The 17,539-nt window shown below is 41.4% G+C and overlaps 1 protein-coding gene across 2 annotated transcripts in view; it reads right to left on the bottom strand.

Annotated features, from left to right (window-relative positions):
- Positions 1-17,539, bottom strand: part of SMTN (smoothelin) — a 72,205-nt gene that overhangs the window by 5,901 nt on the left and 48,765 nt on the right. Inside the window, exons 11-18 of one of the 2 annotated variants that reach the window (XM_088463491.1) lie at positions 17,133-17,208; positions 16,782-16,946; positions 15,859-15,921; positions 15,066-15,126; positions 14,674-14,826; positions 10,941-11,064; positions 10,610-10,761; positions 3,827-3,996 (exon numbers count right to left, since the gene is read on the bottom strand). In XM_088463491.1, coding sequence (XP_088319617.1) covers positions 3,852-3,996; positions 10,610-10,761; positions 10,941-11,064; positions 14,674-14,826; positions 15,066-15,126; positions 15,859-15,921; positions 16,782-16,946; positions 17,133-17,208 — 939 coding nt within the window. In that variant the 3' untranslated portion in view covers positions 3,827-3,851. The remainder of the gene's footprint in view (positions 1-3,826; positions 3,997-10,609; positions 10,762-10,940; positions 11,065-14,673; positions 14,827-15,065; positions 15,127-15,858; positions 15,922-16,781; positions 16,947-17,132; positions 17,209-17,539) is intronic. The other variant, XM_088463490.1, reaches the window with a different exon arrangement.

The raw sequence follows: 17,539 nt of genomic DNA on the forward strand, positions 1-17,539 counted from the left end.
CTCTCCCTGCATGAGAGCGGCCTCATGTATTTTTAAGCAATAAGTTGAAAGCAAGGTAGACTAAAAACATTATACCAGCTAAGTAGCTTTACAGAGATCTCGTTTTGAAACGCTGGCTGTTTGCCTTCAGCACAGACTGATTTGGATGGATATAACCAGCCATGTATACTCATTTATGAGCACCTTTAAATAAAGGACCTAAATGAGATCTATAATTATGACCATTTCTAAATAACACTGCTCGGATTGGTTCAGTTAGCAATGGCATTTCATAGGGATTCACAACAGGTCAGGCTAATGGCAATAGTGAGAAAAAATGGGAGGTGACAACATCCTGTCCTTCTCTATCTGTCATGGTAACAAGTGACAGTAAGCAGGCATATTGTATGGCGAGCATCTGATGTCAGCTCAGTTTTTTCTAGGAATGCAATAACAAAACTATTCCATAAAATACTATTACATTTCATCCTCATCTGCCTAGGCTGCAATGTCAGGCACAGAATTAAGTAAAATTAACAATTACGAAAAATTCAATAATTTTATTAACAGTGCCCAACTCCAAAATACACAATACAATTTTCAAAAATACAGTACTGAGCAAAATTTTTAGGCAGGTGTGGAAACAATGTTGCAATGTTAGAATGCTTTCAAAAATAGAAGTGTTAATAGTTTATTTTTATAAATTAACCAAATGAAAAGTATGAACAGAAGAGAACTCTAAATCAAATCAATATTTGGTGTGACCGCCCTTTGCCTTCAAAACAGCATCAATTCTTTTAGGTACACTTGCACACAGTTTTTGAAGGAACTCAGCAGGGAGGTTGTTCCAAACATCTTTGAGAACTAACCACAGATCTTCTGTGGATGTAGCCTTGCTCAAATCCTTCTGTCTCTTCATGTAACCCAGACAGACTCGATGATGTTGAGATCAGCGCTCTGTGGGGGCCATATCATCACTTCCAGGACTCCTTGTTCTTCTTTACACTGAAGAGAGTTCTTAATGTCATTGGCTGTATGTTTGGGCTTCTTAAACATTGCTGTCTTATGAAAAATATTTCAATTAGGTTTATTATGTTTATGAAGATAGTTTATTTCTATTCATGATTATGACCACAATAGAGCATCTTTAAAAATCTAACAATATGTTAAGCAGAAACAATGTTACCCATTCTCTAGAGAACATATAAAAAAATGCCCTCTCCTCTCTGCTTCAAGCTGTGGTATATTACACAGCTGAAAATGGTCTTAATTATGTAAATGAAAGAGGACCTCATAAAAAGCCTGACTTCCCTTTCACAATATGCTCCTGACGAAGGTGTGTAAGCACACAAACGCATTGAGCACACTTCCAAAATTGTGGCAACTTATAACAGCACGAGGCTGTCTAAATCTGGGTTCGTCTACCAAGAAAAGATAATGATTTTCATTGTACAGGCTAATAAGCGGCAAGACTACAATAGAGCCAGCTAGTGCTCTTCAACAACCATAACCCTTTTTTGCCAACTACTGATCCGTGTGCCCTCCAGCAGGGTATCCCACTGTGAGACCACACCTAGTGTCCCAGTGCGGTGGCCCGCAAGCCCAGCCAGCAGTCCGGGTCATTCTACTGACAAGGCAACACACGGCATACTTCATCTGTACACCGGTTTCTCTGCCCTCGATCGATTGATCAGCAGGTTGCTATAGGATACAACCTGATGAAAGGACACTGTACAGACGCCGCAGGGCAACAACTCAGTGGCTGAGCTCATTCCAACTTATTAGATAATACTGTGTCAATCTATGCTAGCTAGATCAAAGAACCTGTCAGCCGCTGTTTTGCCACAATATATTGCTACTAGGCAGAGTCGTTTCAAATAACGGATATAATTTTTAAACAATCAGTCCTGTTTATTAAAACAGTCAGGAAGAATTAACGTTTTCCTCATTCACAGTGAACTTAATTTCATTTATTTATTTTTGTCTGTTTGAATTACAAACATTACACCTGTAAATGCTTGATTATAACAGGTTTGTTTTAGATCTTCTATGTATTAATCGATGTTATCAAGATTCCTTATTGCGCTATTGTCTATTTATACAGACTATAGCCTTTTTAGCATTTAAATACATTTTTAATATAAAAATAAATACATCCAATTGCTAGTGTTGTTGAATAGCGCAGCCAACTTTTTATTTTCTTTTATTATTCAGTTGTTGAAGTTTTGCTAAATTCTCTTTTCGGCAGCAGCTTTCCTACACTGTTAGGTCAGATAGGGAGCACTATTATTCATCAGTATTTGTTTTTCTTTCAATTTCTCAAGTATGTTTGGGGTCACTGTCATGCTGCAGAATAAATTTGGAGCCAATCAGAAGCCTCCCTAATGGTATTGCATTATGGATAAGTACCTGCCTGTATTTCTCAGCATTAAGGACACCATTAATCCCCAACTCCATATGCTGAAATGCAGCCCCAAACTTGCAAGGGACATCCACCATGCTTCACAGTTGCCTGCAGACACTCATTATTGTGCCGCTCTCCAGCCCTTCGATGAACAAACTGCCTTCTGTTACTGCCACATATTTAAAATTGTGACTCATCAGTCCAGAGCACCTGCTGCCATTTTTCTGCACCCCAGTTCCTATGTTTTCGTGCATAGTTGAGTCGCTTGGCTTGTTTCCACATCATGGAAGAACTGCACCAAATAAGCCATACCTTTGAAGACCACTTCTGGCCAGACGTCTCCGAACAGTTCCTGCCAGTTCTTAGCTGATGGCACTGTAGGACATCCTCTGATATCGAAGGGAAGTAAGCATGATGTGTCTTTCATCTGATGCACTAAGTTTCCTGCATCAACGGTCCTCAACGTTGCCAGTTTTTTTGTGCTTACTCAAAAGAGCTTGAACAGCACATCTTGAAACCCCAGTCTGCTTTGAAATCTTTGCCTGGGAGAGACCTTGCTGATGCAGTATAATTACATTGTGTCTTGTTGCTGTGCTCAGTCTTGCCATGGTGTATGACCCGTGACATGAAACGGTCTTCCACAACCTCACCTGTGTAGCAGTTTGACTGTTCCTCATCCAGTTATAAGTTTTAAGCCTCAGACAGAGCTGTTTCGGGTAATGACTGTTTCAACCTACATATGAAAATGATCATTATCACCTGTTTGGTATGATTGGTTAATCGTACACCCGACTATAATCCTACAAAATCCCTGACTTTGTGCAAGTGTACATAGAAGAATTGATGCCATTTTGAAGGCAAAGGGTGGTCACACCATATATTAATTGATTTAGATTTTTCTTCTGTTCATTTAATTTATTTTTATCAATGAGCAAAATGTAAACTATTAACACTTCTATTTTTGAAAGCATTCTTACATTGCAGCATTTTTTCACACCTGTCTAAAACTTTTGCACAGTACTGTATATAATAATAAAAAAATAGCCACATTATGAGGAGATTCGGCCTAATTGTATGCATGCTTCCATAAAGGCAGTTTTACACACTGGCCTAACATTCCAGCCCCTAAGCATGATCTCATATGCGCTCTTACTTAAATACTGAAATGTGACATTTGATATTTCATACAGATAGGTAGAGAGCCTCTGGAAACACTCATGACTGTATCTAATAACCCAGAAGACAGTTTGGATTATGACACTTTGTAATTTAAGCTGCTCATCTGTATTCCTTGAGCAGAAGCATGCAACATTTTTAGGTTAGCCACTTAACAACTCCCAGCTTTATCCATTCAATAACTCAAGCAAGCTGAGTGCATACTTTGCTTAAGGTTCAAACCGCGCACACACACCGCTTCCTAGGAACTTAAAATTTCATTCTCACCATTGGCTCTAGGTCGGAAAAAGTCCTAGGACTTTTTGGTTTTTACCATCCCCTTCTGCACCAGGCAGCGGTAGAACTCCTGGATGTACGTGTAAACACATTTCCAGTCCGGTTCTCGCATGCGGACCATATCCTCTGCGTCTAGTAACTGCGGACAGTCAGCGTGCTTCCTATGGGTGAACAGATGAGAGGAGGTGGAAAGATAGAGGGGGAACCAGTGAACACAGCCCGGTGGGGGAGAGAGAAAGAAAGAGACAAGAGAGACATTCATCAGTGGTTTAAACATTCTGGTGCCATAACCATGAACATACCCATGCTGTGAGTGTATAAGAATTGAGGTGCATGGTTGGGGAGAACACAAATCCATTGGGGTAACAAACAGTCTTTGGACAATAACATGGGGTGTGGTTGTGGCTGGTGGAAAAGTGGTGGAATGGGGAAACAGTCCATGAGGGGTGCAACAAAGCCAGATAGTGAAGAGGTGGCACAGATTGGTTGGGGTACCTGAGAATGTGCAGCATGAGATGTGAGATTGTGTAGGAGGTGGCTCCTCATGACATGTCTATAACCTAATAGATATCTAAGCACTGCAGCTGCTGCACGAGGAGAAAAGCAATCACTTAAAGGGTAACAGCAACTTCATCTTCCAACATTTTACACTAGGAAGCTCATGTTCATGTCAGGTTTTACATTCAGTGGGGATTAAAGCAAGGGAATACCTGAAAATACACATCAGTTTCTCAGGGCAGTTCTGCGAGACCCGTATTGAGGTGATAATTCCTTGTTGTGGTCACAGGGCATCTGGAGCTTTATAATCCCTGCAGTGTGCCCACTCTCTGTACTGCAGTGTGCCCACTCTCTGTACTGCAGTGTGCCCACTCTCTGTACTGCAGTGTGCCCACTCTCTGTACTGCAGTGTGCCCACTCTCTGTACTGCAGTGTGCCCACTCTCTGTACTGCAGTGAAGACTATAAATTAGTTAAATTACAATGTTACACTATTATATTATGTATAATTAAAGAAGTGAACATCTAGGCTCCTTGGTTGAAAACCATTGCACAGATTAGAGCTCCATCATGTCATATTAAAAGGAAATTCTGGTACATATTTTACATATTTAACACAAAACACAGATAAAGTTCTGCACCATTGTTTTAGGGCCTGGTTCAGAGTAGTAGACAAATCCGATGGTTTACGTACTATCCTGATTGGGAGAGACCTGTACTGTGCATGTGCAGGTCTCTCACTGTGAGAACTCTCCCAGTACCCCCCCCCCCCAAGCCACTTATTGACGTTTGGGGATGGGGAGTGGGCTTGGCCAGCCTCCACTCCCAGAAATAGGGGTGTGTGGCCCCGTTTTCTGGGAGTGCGATTTCCGATACAGACTTCCTTGTCTTGGCTATAGAGCCAAGAGGGGTAATCCGAGGGGTTACACAGACTGCCGATGGTCTTGTAGAAGATCAGATGCTGCTTATTGGGATGCAGCACTCGGACGCCTCTTCACAGCTTTGCAGGTCTATTTACACCAGACGCCTCCTGATGCATTTTTATGGTATTGCACAGCCTCTTCCCTGTGGCTGTGCATTATCATATAACTCTGAGTCAGGCCCTTAGTCTCATAAAATCATCCAGCATACAGTGTTTATGTTGTGAGTAAAGTCAAAAATGTCTCAACCATTCACTTTTCAGGAATTTATATCCAATAAGTGTATATTATATTCATATATTTTTGTTTGGGTATTAAGCCCCAAGGTTACTGACTTCAAAAATTTTCTAACACACCATTGGTAAAGGGTATTTTTGCTGTTAAATGCCAACATACTGTTTTTGTAATAGGCACTTACAAAAAAAAAAAAGGAGGAATTTATGGCATCCATCCACATTCTGCAACTTTCCTCCTCTTACCTAGTAAATTTATTGTGGCGTGTGGTCCCTAAGCAGTGGTGTAACTATAGAGCAGTGATTCCCAACCTCGGTCCTCAAGGCATACTAACAAGTCCTGGTTTTAGTGATATCCATGATTGTGCACAGATGGTTAAATCAAAATAACTGAGGTACTAATTAAGTCACTTGTGCTCAAGTATGGCTATCCCTAAAACCTGGACTGTTAGTGTGCCTTGAGGAATGTGGTTGGGAGAACCCCTGCTATAGAGGGTGTAGGGGGTGTGCTTGCTATGGGGCTCGGCAGTTTAGGGGGCCAGTCGGCCCAGCAAACAACCCCCTGCACCCATAGGCGAAACTACGGGGTGGTCCAGGTGTGCACCGGACCACCCATTAGAATCGCCACCGCTCCTACGGCCAAAACCCTAGCTACTCCTGATCAAATGAATGATGGCTCCCTGACCCGGGAAGTGGAGCCAGCCAGCCCAAGCTTAGCCTTGCTTTGATGATGCAGCACGAGCACCCGGCACTACAGGGACAAGCAGCCGCTTCCCCAGCACCCGGCGGCAGGATGGCCCCAGTACCCGGCGCAAGGATGGTCTGGTGGGAGGTAGGCCCCAGCACCCGATGGCAGGATGGCCCGGCAGGAGGTAGGTCCGGGCACCCGGCGGCAGGTAGTCCCCGGGAACCAGGACGGCCCCAACAAAATTAACTTAAAAAAAGTTTAATATAGTAAATGTGGCTGTTTGGTGCTGTGAGGGTGGGGGAGGGCCGCTGCTACTACTACTTTAAGCTACCCTTCTATCTACCCTCCTTCCTAGCCCCAGCACTGCCTGCCCTTAAAATCCTCCTTACCCCCCCAATACTGCCCCAGCTACCATTTACAAATGCCCCCTCCCTACCCTCCAAGTACTACCTGCCCTAACCCACTCCTTGCCCCCCAGTACTGCCCCAGCTGCCATCTACCCTTGGCCGCTCCCTACCCCAGTATTGCCTTCCCCTAACCTCTTCATGCTCCTAGTATTGCCCGAGATGCTCTTCACCCTTACCCCCTTTCTACCCCCAGCACTTCCTGCCCCTAACCCCCTCTTTGACCCCACTACTGCACCAGCTGGTATCTACCCTTACTCCCTCCCCCTCCCCAGCACTGCCTGCTCTTACTCCCCTCTACCACAGATCTACCCTAACTTCTTCCTGCCTTTACCCCCAAAGCTCTACCCAAATTGCTACCTGCCCCCAGCACTGTCCCAACTGCTGTTTGCCCACACCCCCCATAATATGTAATGGAACCCAGAAATAGTGGAGTAGGACCCCAACTTTTTAAAGCCAGGGGTCCCTAGGACTCACATTTTTTCGTTCTGTGTGATCACTGTATATACATTTCTACATACTGTATGTATACACTCTGGTTGAGACCAGAGTTTGTGGGGGCCCCTTAATTTTGCTATGGGGCCCACAAAGTTCTAGTTACGCCCCTGTTCCTGAGATTTATCAATTTACGTTGTACTGTACTTCTGATGTGTCCAGTTGCACTGTTTCTACAAGGGTAATCCAGAAAGTAAAGACCATGTGCACATCCTTGCCGCACAGGTCACTAACTCTCTCCAATTCATAGTCGGGCGGTCTCCCTACCCTATTTTATATTTATGGTGTTATGGGCTGGAGGCAGCAAAGTACAACAAGTGGACTCTAAAGCTTGTGGACAGATATGATAAATGATTAAATGAAGGAGGTGATTATGTGGAGAAATATTTTTCTTTCAGGCAAACTGTCTTTACTTTCTGGATTGCTCTCATATGTATACTGTTTGTACTATGTGTGTGAGTATCGATGCATACGAGTGTAAGAACCTATGCACAGGTGCATCTATGTAACATGGGCTTATAATTAAGGGAAGGGAATGTGAAGTATAACAGGTAGGCAATGTCAAGCACTCCAGCTGCCTTGGAACTACACAATCCAGCATGCCCTGCCACTGTTTTGCTGTAAGAGTATGTATAAAAAAAAAAAAGTAAGTGTGTCGGTGAATGCTGGAATGCGTACTGTAGTTCCACATCAGGTTGCCGGATGTTGTCTACTTGGTGTCAAAACAAAAGTATGGAGGGCTAAAATATTTTTTCTATTTTTATATTCCACCTACAGTTTATTTTGGTCCCGAATACAGATGTGTCCTCATACACTATTGCCACAGTCACGCCAAACAGCTCTTTCTCAATGCGCCAGGTCCTGTGCGTCTCATTTTGATGTGTAAAAAACTGCTTGACGAGATTGCACCGATTAATTTGATATGCGACACTTGTATAGTTGTAAGCGACTAAGGGGGGTATACAATTAGCGTCGGAAAATGGGGATTTTTCACCGATTATTACAGTTTTCCACCTATTTTTCTTTTCTTTTTTCTTCTCCCTATCCTTTTATTTCATCCGAAGTAATAGGATCCGCGATAAGTTCACAGACTGTGTTTTGGCCTTTGCGGCAAAAAAACTGCACTTTTCATGAATTTTCTCAGGACACACCAGGTCCCGAAAAAAAAAAACCATGATAAGTGCAGGCGCCGGACGGCACTTCAGGGCAAATTGGATAGCCCCGAGGGTTCCATTAGCGCCCGAACAATGTTCGGGGCTAATTGGATACTGCCCTAAGTCTGAATCTGTATACGAAGTGCTACGATGGAGGCGCTGCAGCTTTTTTTCACGCCATTTGCTGTAAAAACTTAGACACAGTCGCAATCCGATATAGGAGTGTTGTATGTCAAATTAATCAGTGCGGTCTTTGGAATCAGTTTTGTTGTATCATATTGCAAATAAGCGTCTTGTGCTGCAAGGCGTATCGATGCAAGTGTATGAAGCCACTGATATTTTTTCCCAGTGCCCTTGACTGCGGATATTTTGTGACACCTTAATAACAAAAGATATTATTAAACATTTCTTTCCCTAAGGAACAGTAAACGAACAAAGATCCATTAAAATGAGTGCGTGTGGCCAATCTCCAGGTAGTGACACCTTTGGAATATAACTTGGAGGGAGCTGTATCTTGCTAGTGGTAAAACTGGTTTCTCACTGCGCTACTAGAGAACAGGAGACTGTAGGAGAAAATGCCCCATCAGGATGTGAACATCCTCTGAACTAAAAAGCACAAAAAACACACTAAAAGTCCTGTAACATTTTGTAGGATTTACAGTAAGCTTTGCACATCCAGAAAAGAATGCAATTAGTATATGTAGCATACCAGGAGACACGTTAACACATGATCTAGAACTCATTAGTGCAGAGAAGCCAGCTCGCCTGGATTAAGGTGAATGCCATGAGGTTAGACAGCTGAGCAGCAGTGCAGCGTGAGACAGAAAAAGAAAGACACTGACTGCAGCGTCGGCCGCCATTATGCAAACTATTTACCACCCCAGGGAACTGTATCCTTTTCCACCAATCTAGAAACTGACAACTGCAATGCATTCCATATCATTTGTTATTGAGAAACAGTTTCATTAAATACAAAAAAAGGAAAAATATTCATGTTTGTGAAACAAAAAAAATGCATTGTCACTAGTAAGAAAATAATCTGAGGAGAAAGAAGCAAATTAGACTAAAAGGAAGCAGATAATAGGTTATTAGTGATATTAAGCTTTAGGGTCAATCATATACAAGAGACAACGTTATGTAAATGATACAGCAGAGAATACATGAATCAGAGTGATACATGAGGGAAAGCAATGAGATAGATAACAAGCTAGTCTTTTGCAGTCAGTGGGTGTTATGGAAACATACATCTGTCTGTAATACTGCAGAATATACAATAGCGTCTAATAACTGATGGTAGATGAGCCTTTATTTAATAAACCATTTAATTAAGCACCTCAATATCTTTTTTTTTTAAAGCTGTACTTAATCCTTAACCCAGTGGTTCCCAAACTTTTTTGAATCACGGCACCCCAGTGCATCAGCATTGTTTTCACAGCACCCCTAAGCCAAAAGTTTGTTATTGAGAAATTCTGAATTTTTTTTAGTAAAGTGAAGTAAATTGTGCTGACCTGTCATCCTTAGAAGTGCAAACCTGTCCCCATCACATAACTGACCCTATTTGTCCACATATTTACATTACATTGACTATCAATAATTCGATTTGGTGCTGAACCAGCAACAGGAGGCTCCCCTGCAAGAGTCCCGAGGCACCCCAGGGTGCCATGGCGCACAGTTTGGGAACCACTGCCTTAACCTTTTCATAACTACACACAAGACTGATCCTTAGCTTTGATAATGCCATGATCATACATTGGTGCATGTATATGTTGGCACACATCTAGAAAAGCAGAAGGTGTATACAATGGCAATACATAATGAAGAGTTAGGGCTTTCTTTTAAATATGTAACATGTATATTAATATATTTAATAGAAAGGTTTTCTATCATTCTTCCCACAGCCACTTCAATTTAATTTACCAAACGCCAAAAGAACTGTCAAACTCAAATTACAGGGCAGAAACTTTGCTCCTGAAAATCATAAGATTAGTACTAAAAGATCTATAGAAACTTTAATTTAACGCAGACTTTCACTTAATCACCTGGCCAGGAACCACGTTTTTAATAAATAAAAATATTCGCACTTGAAGGAAAACCTCAATTTAGAACTTGAAGAGTAGATTCACATTCCATGCTCTACATTACAGTGTTGACAAAAACAAAAATGGTGATTTTTTATGCCACCATATAGGAAAAGATCTGGTATGTAATATGTAAACAATATCACCAACAAGAGTACAAATAAACTGTTCTTCCCGTGTGTGTGTTGCATTTTCCCTTAAACTCTTATTTTTAGATCACTGTACAAACAAGCATAGCTAGATGCTCCAAAATTGGGAGTAGGTAACAAAAAACAGACAAGCCGATCATCAAAGCCGATACATACTCTGCAGCAGAGAAAGCCAAATCAAAGTTCTGCCTCCTGTTTTGTGGAAGGAGTTGGTTGTAGTCAAATGCCTCAGGGAAAAAGTTATGGACCAAGGCACAAAATGCCATTCCATCGCTCCAGCTGGAAGAGAAGTTCTGGATGTTCACATGCTGAAAGGCATTAATATGTGCTGTCAGTAAGCCATTCAAACTATTTTCTGCCAACTTCAAATGGAATTGAACCTCTTGATTTGAAAATGATTAGTACCAGTTTATGATTAGCGCAGTAGATTTTCTCAGGAAAAAGCAAAGCTATCTAAGCCAAGTAAAAACAACTCCAGAACACATACCTCATAACCACGAGTTTTCGCTTTACACCAGTCTAGCAACATCTGCTTGATACTGTTAGCATTAGGAACACCGAATGCAGCAGTGCGGGGGGTAGCAACTTTGGCAATGGCTGGACTGGATTGGCTATAATAGAGAAACACATGATTATGGAGAATCATAACTTCTGTTTATTTTATAGACCTAAGTACTAGTAGCAATTGTGCACTCACTCTACAAACTCAGGACTTTACACAGGAAAACCAGAAATGTTATATTATTAGCGTAACAATCTTTTCTCAGACTCCAGTGGTTGTCACTTACCATGGAGCTATAGAGCCTCTATTGAAAACATGTTTATCATGCTGGAAAAATAATAACAATTTTTCAAACCAAATGCCAAAAGAAAAGAAAATTCCCCACAAAACACATTGAGCTTTGTTAAACCTTTAACAGGAGAACTAGAGCATAAAAAGGGTGTATACTCAGGGTCTGACAAAGGATCCATAGAAGATTTGACATAAGTATACAATTCCTATTTTCATATTAGTTGCATTGTGGAGCACTGGACATGCCAAAGCTGACTCTTTGGGAGGATAGGATCTTGAGGTGTGCTACACCTTTTAACCCAGTGGCTTGCAAACTCGGTCCTCAGGACCACACACCGCTCACATTTCCCAGGTCACCAAGCAGGTGCACAGGTGTAGTCATTACTCACTGACACATTTGAAAAGATCCAAAGGTGGAGTAATTATTTCACTTGTGATTCTGTGAGGAGACCTGGCAAATATGCACTGTTGGGGTCCTGAAGACAGAGTTTGAGAACCTGTGTTTTAACAAAAAGTATTGTTAGGACACCAAATGATTGAATCTGTAAAAGAATACATTCCGTGGGCATCACAGAGGGCCAGAACATAATCAGTCTTCAGTGCCCTAACATTCAATATGTGAAAAGATCCTTCTTCCTCTGTAGATGCATGGTTTTAATACAGAATCACAATGTTCTAGTTTAAAGGGAACCCAGAAACTATGGGGCATATGTGTCAAAGCTTGATGCGAGATAAAATTGTGAAATATATAATCACCAACCAATCAGCTCCAAACTATCATTTCTTTAACACAACCTGCAAAATGTAAGTTAGAAGCTGATTGGTTGGTGATATATATCTCACAATTTTATCTCACATCAAGCTTTGATACAAATGCCCCTGTATCAGGCTGAAGAGTTGGTTTCATGCAGAGAACAGCCGTATCCTTGTCAAAACCCACATGGGAAAATTTCAAAGACGGAACCCCCAATTGCGACACCAAAGTCAGAAAAGAGAACACACACTGCTATACAAGTTTTTTCCTCCTACTGTTTCTTTTCTGCAAGATAATGATTAGGCGCATATGTTCAGAGACGTAAAAGACTGATCTGGAGGAGTGCCTGGGAAATGAGTCGTCAGGCGCTTGTACGTGCATTAATATTATATACATTTCAGTGATTGCATTAAGTTTTTTATTTTTTTAAGTTTGAGTGGAAACATTTGTACCAACTCCTCCCAGGAATTTGTAGTGGAACCCACTGGGCTGACTGCCTGTCCTGCAGGCAAATTTTCGGTAGACTTTGTTACCTCTTTGCAGTCCTCCATGTGTTGCAGAACACTGCCTCTGATACTAAGGCCTATATTTACTGGTAATGCGACAGGTCCGAAAAAAAAAAAAAAAAGAGCCCTGCGCTTTAGTAAATAAACCGGCAGCTCATTACCTGGCTATTGTTCAATCAGTCTAGGACTGACTAAGGCATTATCTACAAAGAGCACTGACACCAGGGTTTTTCTAAAGCTGGGTACATACTGTACAATATATTGGCCCAATCTTGCGATTCGTGTTGGATCGCAGCGACCATCGTATAGTGTATATCTTTTTTCCATCTGATGTGCCGCACGTCAGATGCGACAAAGCGCATACGATGTGGTGAATTATCACTACTCATGTAACTATATATTGCGCCATCGTATGGCGGACCATACAGCATATGTGTGGACACGATACATCTTATCATAATCGGACAGTTGCTAACTTGACGCATTGTTCAGGCGTGTACCCAGCTTTGGTCTCCGAATCTGCCTTCCAAGCCTTGAGCCAGAGAGTTCAGAGACAACCAAGGAGCTTATTTACAGCCATGACCCCCCAAATATTCATCTGTAAGTGCTGTATATGATCAACGCTAATTCAGACCTAGGTCTCCCTCAATTTATACTTTTTCAGAGCTGCTCCTAACACTTTTCCGCAGACATGTTGACCCAAACTAAACCAGAAATGGGTTTCAGAGAGCACCAGCTGCTACATAAACAGAATTAAGGAGGGTCTGGATTATCCCATCCGTACAATGCATTCATGTAAAGAATATCTGACAGTGGTAAATAAAAAACAGGCATATAAAGATAAAAGCAGCAACTAAACTCCAAGCTCCCTACAGGATGGAGATACAGAAATGGGAGGAGTGTCCATGGTCCAGTGTCCCCCAATTAGATAAATCAGAAATGCAAGTAACTGGTTAACTTACAAAATGATCCCAACCAGGAGTTCATTCCAGTGGAGTTCTCTTACAGCAGAAAGAGAATTTGCAGTAGCTAGTCTGCTCAATTCAGCTTTTATTCACTGTATTGTTCTTTTTATTTTATTGGGGCGGGGTGGGGGAGGGGTTATAGGGAGTGCTTTAAATTCTATAATAATTTTTCAATTATAAACTTGGTCAGGACAAACCTAAAAAACTGTGAATCTGTTTAGGACACTGACCAACATCAAGAAAAGGATATTTAGGGTGAAAATTGAAAAAGGAGAGGGAAAAAAAAACAAAACAAAAAAAAAACTACACAGTACAGAAAATAGCTAATAGTTGTTCCAATATTTTGCGATCTTGGAAGTTTCCTACACAGGGGCCCTGGTTCTTTGTGACTATATTTGTTTCTATATATACGATTAGGAGGAGGGGGGTTTGGTTAGAAAAACGCAGCCATGTCTCGCAATTTATATGCTGCTTTATGAGTACGAGAGCTCTCTGCATGTCAGGAGAGCTCCAGTGTTTGCGGCTGGTCAGACTTTACTTATATGCTGCGTGACTGCCCCACGTGAGTCGATGGTACCGATGTTTACGCTGTTGCACATCGTTGTACGGATATGATAAAGGCAGCGGTGGGCGTCCCTATGCTTGGCTGTGCTTTGGAGTGCATTAGCATATTTTAGCAACTGTGATCTGTGAGAGAATGCAGTTGTGATTGCATTACCGTCCATCTCTGAATCAGGCCCTGAAACGCTATATACTACTAGGCCTAGCTAGGGCGTCGGGTCCATGTGAGAGCACAGACCACCAGTATCGCGTGAGAACAGCAACTGGCGGCGGTCACCGCTATCCCGCTTCCCATGGGTCACTGTGCCGACTGTGTTCTGGTAGTTTTCTTGACATTTTAAGGTTAGCTATACTAAAGCATTTATTATGGTTTTTGTCAATTATTTGCATCAAATTCTATATAGTTTATTTCAAATTCTGTAATTTATTGCGGATTGAAATAATCACATTAATATCTTAGTCTTTGAGATATTCAAATTCAAAGAGCGTTCCGGACAAAGGGTCTAAGCAAATGATATAAGATGAGTGAACAGTGCAAGTCATGAAATTAAAAAAATAGAATAAATAAATAGAGCGCTTTTAGCAAACAAAGTAGCACCCAGCCCAGCCACATTCCCCAAGAACAGGAAAAACCTCCCTACCTTCCACTGTCCTTCTCTAGTTTCTCAATCATAGCCTTGCGAGATTGAGCAGGTGGTGTTTTAGGAAGGGTTTGTGCTTTCATGAGTTCCTTCTTCCGCTCTGCTTGTCTCCTGTCCATAGCGGCCTTTCCATCATCCTCACGATCAAAAACACTACAGTATAGAAGAGATTAAATTGTTACATGACTCTGTATATATGAGCACACATTATACTAGAGTAGCTGGTGCTAGGTTACTATATTTTTAGGTTTTATATTTTTAATTTAACATATTTCAGTAAGTCAAAAGGATGTTCAATATATACTATATACTACTACTAGCAGCATACATTTGAAAAACCTTAATATTAAGACAGTGGCTCTAATCTCAAAACATGATGTACTCATATTTACCTGCCGACTTTCTTAGATGTGGCGCTATATAAAGATTTTGTTTGAACAACTGTTCCACTATCTGCAATGACAAAACAGAATTAGACATGTTACATAATCATACATGTATTTAAAGCAGGTTCATATTATTGTGTCTAGTACAAGGGGAAGTATATGGTAGACATTTTTTTGCCATCTCTTATCAGTCTATGAGGTAACTGAGTATTGTTGATCCGCCCTATGTCTGCAGAAACCATGACCTGACCACTGCCCCAGTGACATAATTCCTCACTACACAATCATTTCAGATGGGCACACTACCACTAGGCCATACCTCCAAGAAGTTATAGCAGGAGTAGAGAATGACAAGATAGACGGGAGGATTTCGGGAGGAGTGATAGTGGACGGTGTGAAAGCAGCACAGTAATGTAGGGAAGCTCAAGTCTCCAGGCAGGCAAATTTATTATACACTCAACTCTTACATTTACGATACAATGTGATTACTACAAAGGGACAAGCTCCAATGTGTTTCTTGCTGCAGAAGGAAAATAGGATTTTAAATTTATTTTCTAACTGTAGAAAATAGACAATTGGAATAGTCAAGATGGCAATTCAATCATGTGAGGAGGCCATTTTGTCAGCTTTCCTTTATTGCCACAACTGATTTGTAAGTCACAGTTTTGGAAACCTTCCATCTAAACTCAGATTACAGCAAACGAGCATTGAAGTTTAATTATGAGATGAACTGGAAAACATGCCATGTCAATTTGATGAGGTGATTCTGTATTACAGGAAGGTTACTTTATGTACTCACTCTCTGATCGTTTCATGTAACTGGTCTCCACAGTGGTGGTTCTGGAGGTTTTGCTGCCATCATCTGTAAAACAATTTATATGTAAAGATGTGCTCTTGTAAACTGGGTGCAGCTAGCCTGATACCCTAAGTACCTACATGAAGAAATGCTAGATCAAGTTTTCAAGGCATTCAAAAGGACATTAGATAACTGTCTATAGATCTAACAGTTTTAGCATTATGGGAAAAGAACAACTGAGCAATGCTAAAAGAGTGAGTCTAGCGTTTGCAGAGATTATTGTATCTCATTATATATATATATATATATATAATTCTATCTATCTATCTATCTACATACACACACACACACACACACACACATATCTCTATTCAGACACAAACTGTTGCCGATTGCTTCACCCACAGCAAAATCTCTTCTGCCAACATTTTGTTTGAGGAACTCCAGTTGTATTGCTTTGCTGTAGCGGCCCATGACCAGCAGTACTATACAGACTGGCGGTAGCACCTTCACCCACCACTCACACCAAATGTCACTGTGTGCCCTGTGCACAGACTGATTTGAAGCCTGTCCTATTCAAGTCACTGCTGGTCCAAAGCACCTCTCCCCCCACCCCTTACCGGCTGCACGGCGTCACGTTATCTCTTGCATTGACAATATCAAATTGTTGTTATTGCTCAGCTTTAACTTGCCTGATCGATATAAAACTAAGTGCAGATTATTTCTAGGAGTTTCAGCTACAAAATGATGCAGTAATCATGAAAATCAGTTCAGTTGTTTTTGAACCAACTTGGATCCTACAGGCACATAATATTAGACTGTTGTGTCTGTCTGTAGGACTGATTTGTGCATAATCTGCATTTAAATGGACTCGCATTAATGAAAAATCTTCAATATTCCTAAACCATGATGGGAACATTACTTACTTGACTGTACCAGTCGCTGTGTCTTAGTGATGGTGCTGATGGCAGATCCATGGTTCGTGGTCTCTCTCTGCCGTAAACTTGCCTCTGTGCTTCGTGCCAGCCTGGCCTCCTTTTCCTTGTTCTTCAGTTCCTGCAAGCGCTGATCTCGCTCCTTCTCCCGTTGCTCTGGTTGCAGCGGAAACAAATGAAATGAGCACATTTAATGAGCAGGAGAACTTCTCTCACTGTTCAGGAGCAACCATGAACTTATCACAATAATCAAATGTTACTGCCAGAAAGCATTTAAGGAAAGGATCATGGAAATCCCAATAAACCATGAAATGGTACATGAGCAGGTATGTAATAATATACCTCTCTTCCTCTGCCGTAGTTCCCTCATGGCGGTCCTGATTATCCTTCTCTCCTCAAAGTCTGTGGTATTATCCAACTGGAAGAAAATACATTACACAGGAATGAAGTTTATTTGCCATTAATCAGTCAGGAAACATCTCTCTAATGGGCTCAAATTGTTCCGACCACAATGCACTAACAATGCCAATCTTCCAGAGATAATTTGTAAGCTTAATTAGCTCTACAGCATCTCAGCCCTTCAACAGGTCCAGTTATTTCATTACAGGTAATGGCAAGAAAGGGGTATACCAGGTCCCACAACTCTGAGTGATCGCAATGTAGATTATACAAGGACGTTTTCTGCCATCTGTCACATTATCAGAGCATAAGAAGTTGTTTAAGAAGCCTGCTACTGACCCAGCACTACC

The sequence above is a fragment of the Taudactylus pleione genome, unplaced genomic scaffold (assembly GCF_031769625.1).
Source record: "Taudactylus pleione unplaced genomic scaffold, aTauple2 ptg001382l, whole genome shotgun sequence".
NCBI classification, from domain to species: Eukaryota; Metazoa; Chordata; class Amphibia; order Anura; family Myobatrachidae; genus Taudactylus; species Taudactylus pleione.